Below are 13180 nucleotides of genomic sequence, written 5' to 3'. Positions count from 1 at the left end.
ACCTACACTATTTAAATATCCCACAGCATCTTAATGGTAAAGTAGAAGGAATCCAGTAACACTGTCATCGAGATTAGTTATTTTAAAATAGTACAAAGATGATACGCCTCAGGCTTCCCTGGTGGCGCAGTGGTTGAGAGTCCGCCTGCCGATGCAGGGGACGTGGGTTCGTGCCCCGGTCCGGGAGGATCCCACATGCCGCGGAGCGGCTGGGCCCGTGAGCCATGGCCGCTGAGCCTGCGCGTCCGGAGCCTGTGCTCCATCCGCAACGGGAGAGGCCACGGCAGTGAGAGGCCCGCATACAGCAAAAAAAAAAAAAAAAAAAAAAGATGATATGCCTCGTAACTTATAAGATTATCCCCTGAATGTTAAAAATGTGTAATTTTTCTTTTTTTTCTTTAAAGAGAAAAGGCCAAAGTCTATTGAACAGGCCTTAATATAGGCCTTTATAAATGCTTTGTCCTAAAATTCCTTTATAATAATAAAAGGTTTCCCTCATGTCGAGTTGTTATATATCTACATTTACATTAAACAACATAGTATGACCACAATATCTACCTATGGTTAATTATACAACCAATCACCTCATATCCCATACCTGACAGAGTGCCTACTGTATCACAGGTCCACAACAAATATCTGACTTAAACAGTTAAATAAAACTAATTGAAGCATCTTGCTCTCAAACTTACACAGGCTCTTTGGTTTATTAACATGATATCAATAGTTTCAAATACAGAAAGGGGCTTCTGGTTGTCCATGGAGTAATTAACTATATAGCCTTTCAAAATACAGGGCAGGTGCCCTACCCTAGTTTGCCCCATCAAGATTCTGATTCAGGGGCTTCCCTGGTGGCGAAGTGGTTAAGAATCCACCTGCCAGTGCAGCAGATACGGGTTCGAGCCTTGCTCCGGGAAGATTCCCACATGCCGTGGAGGAACTAAGCCCGTGCGCCACAACTACTGAGCCTGTGCTCTAGAGCCTACGAGCCACAACTACTGAGCCCATGCGCTACAATACAACTACGGAGCCCACATGCCTAGAGCCCGTGCTCCGCGACAAGAGAAGCCACTGCAGTGAGAAGCCCGCGCACCGCAACGAAGAGTAGCCCCTGCTCGCCGCAACTAGAGAAAGCCCACACACAACAACAAAGACCCAACGCAGCCAAAAATAAATAAATAAATAAAGTTTCAAAAAAGGTCCTGATTCAGTAGATCTGAGGTACTGCCAATTGCATGGGTATTCTGAAAAGATTCCGCTAGTGACCATTTCACATCCCTGGTTAAGAATGACTGACTGAGCCCACTAAGACATTTAGTTTTGCATAATCTGAACACACCCTATTAAAGTATACCTAAGGGTATATCAAGGAGAGGCAGAAGAAAAGCAATCTCTAATTCAAATTTTTTCCAGATTTTCATACATTGATGGTGTGACTATAAAAAACTGGTTTATTTTAACTTCTGGGGTTGATTGTAAATGCACATTATCTTTTGACCCAGCTGTCCACTTTGAAAGGTTAGTCTACGGACACATCACAGTACTTGATACGTGTTAAAGGTCAGTCACTGAATCATTGTTTGTAGACATCAAAAGACTGGAAACAATTCAATGCTGATCAGGATGTAACTGGTTAAAGCAGTGACACATACAAACATAAAGTGGAATAGCATGCAGGGGAAAAAAAGAATTAAATGAGGAAAGCTCTTTATGTAAAATGGAACAGTCTCCAGTACTGTAGAGTGATTTGTTTTGGCCGTGCTGTGCAGCATGTGGGATCTTAGTTACCCGACCAGGGATCGAACCCATGCCCCCTAAAAAGTAGAATTGCAGAGTCTTAACCCCTGGACCGCCAGGGAGGTCCCAAGTGTTTTTTTCTGTTTTTTTTTTTTAGAGGATTCACAAATGGTGTACACTGTGTGCTATGTTAAAAGAGGGAAAAAATACACATATCTGCTTCTATATTCAAATATCTTTGTAAGAACATAGCAAAAAATAGTATAGTACTATTGTTTCTGGGAGGGGAAATGAATGGTCAGGGGACAGGGTTTGGAGGGAGAGACTTTTCACTATATACCCTTCTGAACTTTGAACCACATAAATATATTAATATGCAATACTTTTAAAAAGGTTAAAAGTGAAAATGATTTTACATAAGAGTAACCTCAAAAGGCTATTATTCAATCATTGCTGCATAAAAGGTCAGAATACTAATGATGCTAAAACCAAAATACTACTTTAGGTGGTCACACTTTGGCACCCAAATGAGTAATGCTGAACGACCCTATTTAAGGTATTAAATGCATTACCTAGAGATCCGTTTGTAGCTGAGTCAGTAGGATACAGTTTTACTCAATACTGAGTGTGTAAATGAGTCCTGTCAAAGCTCTATCTCAGCAACATCTGGCTGCAGGATCTTCTAGGCCAAGGGCCCATCTTCCTGCCATGCTGCATATAACACCTTTGTATTTAACCTGTTTAAAGTATTTGAACAAACTCAGAGCTGTTCGCTAAGAATCTCACCCTGCTGCAGCTATCTTCCTCCAAAAACAAGGAGACAACGCCTACGGGTTAAGAATGTAAACCTGGCTCTTCAGTTTTCAGAACAAAATACCATTTTGTCATCTACATACCAAGTAACCTGAAAAAACAGCTGTTTTCAACTAACACAAAACACCTGACAACCTTCTGAGGTCTGAACTGTCTTGCCATATGGTCCCTGTCACAAGCAGACACATGTTCCTACAGAAGAAAGGCGGTACCATGCCTCTCAGGCATTTCCCACGCAGCCACCTTCTCAGCAGGAAGAACGGACTCGGAATCACGGCAAGATTGAGGGGCGGAAGCAAACTGTGCAAAGTACAGACCTTCTTCCAGGTCTCAAGTTTCACGTTTAAAAATGCCCGCAAATGTTATATTCTACTCTGCAGTGAGTCTTGTTTTAGTATAGAAATGGTGTTTCAGCATAGAAAATGAAAATTCCAAGCTCTTCCCCTTGAATACCTTCTTCACAAATCTCTTAAAGTTTATTGATATTTATTATATAGTTTGGAGTTCTCCCACGATACTGCCCTAGTTTGATAAGCCTCATTGTCTCAAATTATCCAGGTTTCTAAGTTCCATTTTAAATAAAATAATTTAAAAAGCTATAAAACATAATAGTTCTCAGCAACTAAGAGAGATATAATTCATCTTTTTATCGTGCAATGTACTGTGGCACTCTGCAATTATTTGACACAATTGATTGTATCATTCCAAAAGTTAATGTCCCCCCCAACACCATGCTAGGTTACAGATCATACTTTTTTTTTTTTTGGTATTCTCACTGAGTTTTGAAGGCAATTAAGGCATTCAGTAAGTTCATGACTGACCTCAAGCTGAAAGAGATACTCAAAAAGTATTCTGTGACATTAAAAATTATTGACTCTCAGTGGGAATTTAATGCATCAAGAGAACTCACTGTTAATATTAAAACAGTGTAGTTTAGCACTTCAAACTAGGAATCATTCCAAACTAGAAACCTCAATAATTAAAGTGATTTCTCGATGGTACGTTGAATTAAGTATTTTCAAAAGAATGTTAAGCAGTCATAATGCCCTTGACATCCTTTTATAAGGACAAAGTGTATTATGCCGTAATTCAATATTCTAATTAAGGTGTTTTAGGGACTAATTCACACAAAGCAACAGAATTGCAACTCAACTGGACTTACCATGCATGGTCAAGTACTCCACTAGGCGCCCCACGATGGCTGGAACGCCGTTCTCCGTCAGCCCCTGCTGGTGGAGGTCTTGGAGACTGACTCCAAATAACTTTGTGTAGGTGGAATTCCTCTGCTCGTTGAGTGGCACTGTCACAATCTTTTTCATGTCTTCTTTCAGCCGAACTGCTGAGTTACTTTGCTTGAAATAGCAGAAGAAAAAAGAGCAGTCAGTCATGTTTACCACAGGAGGCTGCATGGTCGCTACAGAATCACCTGAATCAAAGGGTACGCGTTCGGAGGCTGCAGAGTAGTGGTCTTCACTTATTTTTACTTCAGCTCAAACCCAAATCCCTAACATCTCTCACGTGCTGCTCAGTGTTAGGAATGGTGCACACCGACACAACGGTTAAAAGGAGTGAAAAATAATGAGGAACATAAAGCCACAACTTCAGCGTAGCTAAGAGAGGGAACAATACACTGCAGTATCTAAGATATATTACTAGAGTAACCAGGGTGTGACTCACAAGTGCCTCGTTAACAGCAAAATAAGACACTTATCAGAACGCCGAAACCCCATGCAGATTCTGAAATAGTAAGAGGTTACTGAAGACGAAAATTTATCTCAATGTCATCTTAAGGGAGCTTTAATTTGAAGGATTAGAAAAAAATATGTATGTGTAGAAGGAACATTTCTTTCTCTGATTTGATTATATCTGAATATGTCAGGAATATTTTGGCACATAAAAATCAACTCAATTTTCTTTGAAGTTCAAAATGCTATAATCTCCGAAATAGCAATGTTTCAGGTAATCACAATTTTTAAAATTTCAATGAGACTGTACATATTATAAATAAGAAATGCAATTTACAGTCAATCAATTCAAGTTATCACCACGCTGAAAACTTCATACAAATTTGTTTCTTCCTTTTAATAGAAAATTTTTCCCCAAGGAAGTATTTTAAAAGATAAATTTTAATATGGTTTAATAAAACTAAATGAGGGATTGTTTTTTAAAAAAAACAGCATGTGTCCTACATAAATGTATGTATCTGTAACTTTAAACACTGAAAAGATGGCAAAAAGAAAAAATTTTATTTGAGGACAGAGGAAGCAGATTAGGGGAAACACACCCTTTTTGAGAATGAATGCAGCAACTAACCTAAGTGTCAATATTATAAGTGTAGGCTCATGTAGCTGTTACAATCTAAAAGAAGAAACATTATCTCCACCGTAGAGATGAGGAAAGAAAGATCAAAGAGTTAAGAAATAATTCGGTAAAAGTCATGGAACTGGTAAGAGTTTCATCGTACTCTAAGTCCATGCTCCTTTCCTTAATTTAAATTTATATTAATGTTAAAGTGCAATTTGTGTATAACACAAACTGTGATAAATTCTACATGTGACACATGACAATTACACGAAGATAATTCTACAGTTGTGATTTTTAGTAGGTTCCCTGTAGTTTCAATTTGATTTTGAATCTTACAATCTGTAGAATCAGGCCAACTTTCATGGACATCTCTGCATCTTTTAATAGGTCATACTTGAAAGCCAGATTTCCCTAGTGATAATTCAGCAAATGTATAAAGTTATAGAATAGATTTAGTTATCTATTAATATTATAAATAAGGCACAGCGTTAGCTACTGCAGAGTAGTACGGGCAAGAACTATCATCTCTGTTACCAAGGAAGTTTACTTAACTAAGTCAAATCTGTAACCACTAGTATTTTTGTGTGTGTAAGTTTAAAAACTTATCAATACCTTTCAAAAGAACACATGGGAAATTTCAGTCAACCAGGTCTATCTGGTGAGTAGGCAGCCAAAAAGTAACCTTTAATAATGAAAACTTGAAAATAGTCTCAAATGTTGCATCAGAAAGAGCTGACCATGAGATTAAATCCTACATGTTTTATCTTCTTATTTTCTTACAGACACAATATAGTAGAGTCGTTTAGAGCAGGGGTCCCCAACCACCCGGGCCGCGGACCATTACCAGCCTGAGGCCTGTTAGGAACCGGGCCACAAAGCAGGAGGTGAGTGAGCGAAGCTTTATCTGCCGCTCCCCACAGCTCGCATCACCTCCTGAACCATCACCCCTCCATGCCCCCCGCCACTGCCCGCCCCCTGGAAAAACTGTCTTCCATGAAACTGGTCCCTGGTGCCAAAAAGGTTGGGGACTGCTGGTTTAGAGCGTGGACTGTGGAACCAGACTCCATTTCGAATCCCATTCTGATCTCACTAGCTGTGCAACCTTGGACAAGTCACTTACACCCAGTTTCCCCGTCTACGAAATGGGGATACCAGGAGTCCCTAGCTCATAGGAATATATAAGGTTGGAAGGAGCTCATATACATAGAAGAATGAGAAGGGTGTCTGGCATACTCAGTAAGTACTGATCGTTATGATAATCATCATCATCATCATCGTTCTTCCAGGAAATTATTCTGATTTCTTCTCAAAACAATTGAGAGATACTTAACCACTCAGGTACTCAAATGTTTTCGTGGACTAAAGATTGCTGTTGAAGAAGCCACCATGGTCTAGGCCCGTGGTTGGTAGACAGTCTGACGACCTAATTATTCTCCGTGTATCTCAATCTCTTAACATATATACGTATGACTTTTGAAAGATAAACATAAAATCATTTTGCATGTCAGTATCAGAATTTCTCAAGTTTTTATTAGAAATTCAAGGTTTTCTTAGAAATCCTGTCTACCTGTGCCATTCTTTCAGCTAATAGCCCTGTTTTATATTCCGTCCTTTACTCAAGTACAGTCACTATGTTGTGTCTCCTATTAATAGCATAAATAAGCAACCTTGGCATCATGGCTCAATATTTTCAAGGATGAGACATGTAATTAACCTCACACATTTTGAACTGATTGCAAATTAAACTGTTTACTCAGTACAGAGCCGTACTACAAAGCAAGTTTATATGTAATTATAGTAATAAAGGAACATCTGATTATTAATTGGTAATCTAATTTACTTTAATACTTTTAAAAAGGTAAATATTGTTTTGTTTTCTTTGTTTGTTTTTTTGGGGTTTTTTTGCGGTACGCGGGCCTCTCACTGCTGTGGCCGCTCCCGTTGTGGAGCACAGGCTCCGGACGCGCAGGCTCAGCGGCCACGGCTCACGGGCCCAGCCGCTTCGCGGCATGTGGGATCTTCCCGGACCGGGGCACAAACCCGCGTCCCCTGCATCGGCAGGCGGACTCTCAACCACTGCGCCACCAGGGAAGCCTGTAAATATTGTTTAAAGACAACTACAATGAAAAAAATACAGCTATATTTTTAGAGACATCCAAATCAGTCCTTCACTGATGGGCTTAGAACAAATATTAAAAAAATATCCTTTCTGGTAGGTTATAAGACATATTCTATAGTTCCCTACTCACAGAAGAAATAAAATAACTGAGGTAGTGGAAAGCCATTTATGATTAATTCCATTTAAATTGAAATTACTTTCCTTTATACGATGATAACATCACTATCTCTTTATAACTGTCAATATCTGTGGAATTTCAGCTTCCCTTCAAACACACATTTTACCTTTCTTGACCTAATATAAGTTGAAAAAGAAAGTTACTAATTGAGGTATTCTAAGGCAAACTTAACTGTTTAAACCTTTGTTTGCATACAATGCCATACATCACTTGAGTTTGGAAACTGGACTCGTGTGTGTGTGTGTGTGTGTGTGTGTGTGTGTGTGTGTGTGTGTGTGTGTAAAAGTAATATAGGTTCCCACATTAAAAAAGACAGGGAACCTTGGGGTTTACTGCTAGAACAATCTGTAGGGGTTAGTGCTTATAATATCACCTTAGGAATAAGGAAACCAGGACCCCAAAACTTGTGGTGAACTCAAAGAGAAAGGGTTGAGCCTAGAGCCCATGTCACCTGAATTTTATGTCAATATTCATTTTTATAATTGCATGCTGGGACCTTGTTTTTCTATATTTATCTGTGATAAAAAATAGTTAAGATAGCTCACAAAATGCATGCACCAGGACCGTAGTGAATATTTGTTCACTACTGTGAACAAATGTGGGGACCACTTAGTCTTCACTTGCCCTTTTGTCTAGTGACAAATCCTGACTGCCTTTGGGGGAATGACCGCACCCTCACTGTGAACATCCTTGATGAGGCTGCCACTTACAACCGCTGCCCTGCCTTTAGCAAGAGCTGGGCTCTGGTGCCCTCGCAGGTCAATCAGACCCTTTGTCCTGCAGGCCACTGAAGCTTGAGTGGACTGTCACTGAAGCTTGAGAAAAATGGATGGAGCCAATTTATTCCAGCTGCAGTGCTCTCACAAGATGCTTAGATTAACTAACCATGATGTACCTCTTGCCACCTGCATCACTGGAGCTGCCGTGGGCCTTTAGCTGCCCCTTTCTGACACCGGTGCTTCAGCTGTTCCTTCTACATGGTGGGCCACTCTGTAACTTTCCAGTAAAGTTTCTTTGGGCTTAAGTTAGCCAGAACCCATTTCTGTTCTGTGTACACACACACACATACACACACACACCCCAACTGATAAAAGTACTCCAAAAAAAACAATAAAAGACTAATCAGAGCAAACAGAAAACCAGGGTTTTAGATAATGAGAAAATCAGAATGATAATGACAGCTAACTTTTATGGAATGTTTATAGAGTATGTCAGTCACACTTCCGAATACCTTAGATGGCTTCACTCTTTAAATCCTGATAAAGTGACATGAGGAAGGAAGATACTTTTGTGACCCTCATTTTACAGAGCAGCCAAGTAATGTGCTCCAGGTCCCATCAAGGATATGGTGTGGCCAGGAGTCACGCTCAGGCCATCAGAGTCCAGAGGACACATGCTTAATGCTGTCTCCACGAAGGATGTAGTGATACTCAAGAAGCATGTGCTGGGAAGTCCAGTCCACGTGCTAAATATAAAACAAAATTCCTATTCTTGCAGCTGAGGAAAATAGGATTATTTGAGCTTCTTGGTCTCCTTAAAATAAAGTTAGATATGCTCAGAAGCGACAACAATATTTGATACTAGAACCTGCATAGAAAAGGTTTTCATCAATCTAGTAAACAGGATGAGCTTCAGAAGCCTTGAGTTTTTACCACAGCTAACATTTATTAAGTGCCAATTTTGTGCCAGACTCTGTGGTTAAGTGCTTTAAAATTAACATCTCTAGGGCTTCCCTGGTGGCGCAGTGGTTGAGAGTCCGTCTGCCGATGCAGGGGACACGGGTTCGTGCCCCGGTCCGGGAAGATCCCCCATGCCGCGGAGCGGCTGGGCCCATGAGCCATGGCCGCTGAGCCTGCGCGTCCGGAGCCTACGCTCCGCAACGGGAGAGACCACAACAGTGAGAGGCCCGCGTACCGCAAAAAAAAAAAAAAAATTAACATCTCTAAATTTCAAAACTAACTTTTTAGTAGGTACTCTTAACTATTGCCATTTGGACACAAAAACTAAGGTACAAAGTAAAAGAAACTTGCCTAAGAAAGTTTTATAGCTAGAATGTAACCCCCAGGTGCTCTGGCTCTAACGCATGAGCTCTTAACCATGACAGACTGCCGTATTTCCAGAACCTTTAATATTGGTGGTTCTATGAGCCCCCAAAGGGACAAAACTACATGCAGCACTTTCTTTACAGAGTTTAAAGCAAAATGATTTTAGATTACTGAATTCAACGGCTGTATTTCCTTAAGGCAATCCTCCAGAAATTTAAGTACCATGAATTTAAGGTACTTTGAAGGACAATCAGGTTATACTACTGGTTACATTCAGAATTGTGCACCTGAAAACTCTTTGCAGCTGGGGCTAGCACTGATCCATCCAAGCAGGAACGTGCAGGATAGAAAGCCACTCCACCACCACGTAAAACGGGTGTGAGGAAAGCACAAGGTGAGCCTGAGACCGCTTGTTCCCGAAGGCGTGGAAATGCTCAAGGATCGATGGGGCATGTCAAGAAGACCTGTGGGCCATCTTAACTGGGCTCCTTCTGGCCAAGTTCCGGACAGTTGGAGCACCAGGACTAAGAACTATCAACGATTCTAAAATATTATGTAAATAAAATTCCCTGAATCAACAGTGATACTAAGAAGAGTGGAAGCATGGGCTTACCCAAGTAAAAGGCTGCTTTACAGAACACGCTGCAGCTAAATACACAAGGGACAACAGAATTAGAAAATCACCTTTTCCCACAAATCATTGCACAAAGAGTTTTGTCAAAGATTTGACAGCGGATGCTAAAACATCAGGTGAAAAGTTGTCTGAGAACAGCATTTTCACAGTGTCAAAGATCACACGGTATTTGCAAAGGAAAAAAAGATTACCTTTACAATTGATATCTGGGTGTACTCAGCTTAACTCAAAAGATTAAATTTATCACCACTCATCACGAAGAGCTGACGTTACGTGCTCCTGATGTGATGCGACATGCAGAGCACATCATTTATATTCTTGCCAAAAATGTTTAAGCTGCTGCTAATCTAGCCTGTAAATCTCATAGTTTACGGGTAGAACAGGAGCTAAAAGAACAAGTTAAAAGAGACTGTGAGGAAACGAACAAATTCAGAATCAGGGACATTCTAACAGGCAACTGGCCTGCACTCTTCAAAACATCAGTGTCATAAGGGAAAGATCGGCTCCAGATTTTAAAGAAATTACACAAAGTTCAAATGTAGTCTGTGAATACTGATTGGTTCCTGACTGAAAAAACAAAACCAAAAACTAGCCAACTGTCTCTGAGACAACTAGGGAAATGTAAACGTGTTGGATGTTAGATGAAATCATTGTAAAGGTTATTCGGTGTAATTCCACAGCGGCGGGATTTGAGGGTGTGCACACGCAGACGTGGGGCCGACCCCTGAGCCTAGCGTTGGTGCTCTCACAGTGGGCACAGCTTTGGTGGGCTTTGGGAGCTCACGCTCTGGGAGCATGCATACACAGGAGGCAGAACTGACAGCCAAGCAGATTATCGGAGCTGCCACAGCGGAGGCGGTCAGGGGCAGTGCTCCTTGTGGGCCTGCACACCGGGTGGCAGGTGGTGTCACAGAGCCATAGGTCCCGGCTGACAGCTCCCGGGGAGGAATATGCAGAGGCTCCTTCCCCAGAGGGAGTGCTCCAGTCCCACCCACCTCACACTACAGCTTAGCATGGGATCTGGGGGCTTCTACGCCAACAACCAGGGAGCACAGTCTGCCCCCAACAGGTCTGTGACAACCACAGAGCACAGAGGAGGCCCCACTCAACATCCAGTGCAGGCCCTGGTCACCAGAACACCAAACACACCCCTATCAAGGGGACAACAGCCAGCACACCCTGAGGAAAGACACGGCAGGCATCCATACCAAAAACAGCCCTTGCACCAGAAATACTGGACTCACACAGTCTGCACAGGGATACTCCCACATAAAAACAGGCCTTCAAGACCACAGTGGGTAACTGTTTCTCCTAAATTCAGAGAGTAAGAGAAATAAGTAAAATGAAAAAGCACAGGAACTACTCCCAATTAAAAGAACAAGAAAAATCCTCTGAAAGGCAAACAGTGAAACAGACCTCTCCAGTCTACCAGAGCCTGAGTTCAAAAAGGAGGTAGTGGGCTTCCCTGGTGGCGCAGTGGTTGAGAGTCCACCTGCCAATGCAGGGGATACGGGTTCGTGCCCCGGTCTGGGAAGATCCCACATGCTGCGGAGCGGCTGGGCCCGTGAGCCACGGCCGCTGAGCCTGCGCGTCCGTAGCCTGTGCTCCGCAACGGGAGAGGCTGCAACAGTGAGAGGCCCGCGTACCGCAAGGAGAAAAAAAAAAAAGGAGGTAGTAAAAATGCTAAAGGAATTAAGACTATGGGTAGAAATGCAGATCACTGTAAAAAGGAACTCGAAACTATAAAGAGGAGCCAATCAAAATTAGACAACTCAACTGCTGAGATAAAAACTGAACTAAATGCAATCAACAGCAGACTAAATAATGCAGAAAAATGAATATGTGACCTGGAAGACTGAATAATGGAAATCACCCAATCAGAACAGCAGACAGAAAGACGAATGAAAAAAAAAAAAAAATGAAGGCAACAAACGAGAGCTATGGGATAATATAAAACATGCCAACATACACGTAATAGAGATTCCAGAAGGAGAAGACAGAGAAAGGGGGATCGAAAATGTATTTGAAGAAATAATGGCTGAAAACTTCCTAAACCTAAAGAAGGAAACAGATATCCAGGTACAAGGAAGCACACAGGGTTCCTGACAAGATGAACACAAAGAGACCCACACCAAGACATATCATAATTAAAATGACAAAAGTTAAAGATAAAGAGAGGATTCTAAAGGCAGCAAGATACATAGCACAGGGAGATCAGCTCGGTGCTTTGTGATCGCCTAGAGGGGTGGGATAGGGAGGGTGGGAGGGAGGCACAAGAGGGAGAGGATATGGGGATATAGGTATACATATAGCTGATTCACTTTGTTATACAGCAGAAACTAACAGAACATTGTAAAGCAATTATACCCAATAAAGATGTTAAAAAAATAATAATAAAGGCAGCAAAAGAAAAAAAACAGAGTCATTTATAATGGAATCCCCATAAGACTATCAGCTTATGTCTCTGCAGAAACTTTGCAGGCCAGAAGGAAGTGGCATGCTATATTCAAAATCCTGAAAGGGAAAAACCTGCAACCTAGGATACTCTACCTAGCAAGATTATCACTTAGAATGGAAGGAGAGAAAGAATTTCTCAGACAAGCAAAAACTAAAAGAATTCAGCAATATTAAACCAACCCTAAGAGAATATTGAAAGGTCTTCTTTAAATAGAAAAGTAGCAAGAATCTATAGGAAAGGCAAATATTTCTAAGGATTAAAGAACACTAAAGCCAGTATGTAGATAAAAAGACAATTTAAAAAATTGTAAAAGCAATTTTAACTACAATAAACAGTAAAAGTATAAGCATAAAAATGTAAAATAGGACATCAAAATCACAAAATGAGGAGGGAGGAAAGTATAAAAATATAGATCTTTTAGAATGTGTTTGAGTCTGTATGTCTATCAGTTTAAAGCAAGTAGATATAGTTATGTGTCAACATGCTTGAACTCCATGGTCACCACGTCAAAAACATACAAGAGGTTCACAAAAACCAAAAAGAAAGGAACTCAAGCGTACTACAAAAGAAAATCACCAAATCACAAAAGGAAAAACAAAAAAGAAGAAATGAACACCCTGATACCAAAGCCAGACAAAGTCACTATAAAAAAAAGAAAATTATAGGCCAGCATCTTTGATGAATACAGATGCAAATATCCTCAACAAAATATTAGCAAACTGAATCCAACAATAAAGGATCATACATCATGATCAAGTTGGATTCATACCAGGGTCACAAGAATGGTTCAACATACACAAATCAAGGTGATACACCACATTAACAAAAGGAAAGACAAAAATCACATGATCATCTCAACAGACACAGGAAAAGCATTTGGCAAATTTCAACA

General features: G+C 40.9%; 1 protein-coding gene across 3 annotated transcripts in view; it reads right to left on the bottom strand.

The window, feature by feature from the left end:
- Positions 1-13180, bottom strand: part of FAM13A (family with sequence similarity 13 member A) — a 356108-nt gene that overhangs the window by 303633 nt on the left and 39295 nt on the right. For all 3 annotated transcript variants that reach the window (XM_079920400.1, XM_079920402.1, XM_079920401.1), the window contains exon 2: positions 3713-3902. In XM_079920400.1, the coding sequence (XP_079776526.1) occupies positions 3713-3869 (157 nt within the window). In that variant the 5' untranslated portion in view covers positions 3870-3902. The remainder of the gene's footprint in view (positions 1-3712; positions 3903-13180) is intronic.

Source organism: Stenella coeruleoalba (genome assembly GCF_951394435.1).
Source record: "Stenella coeruleoalba genome assembly, chromosome: 4".
In the NCBI taxonomy this organism is placed as follows: Eukaryota; Metazoa; Chordata; class Mammalia; order Artiodactyla; family Delphinidae; genus Stenella; species Stenella coeruleoalba.
The sequence above is the reverse complement of the archived record's forward strand: the minus strand, read 5'-3'. Positions and strand labels throughout refer to the sequence as shown.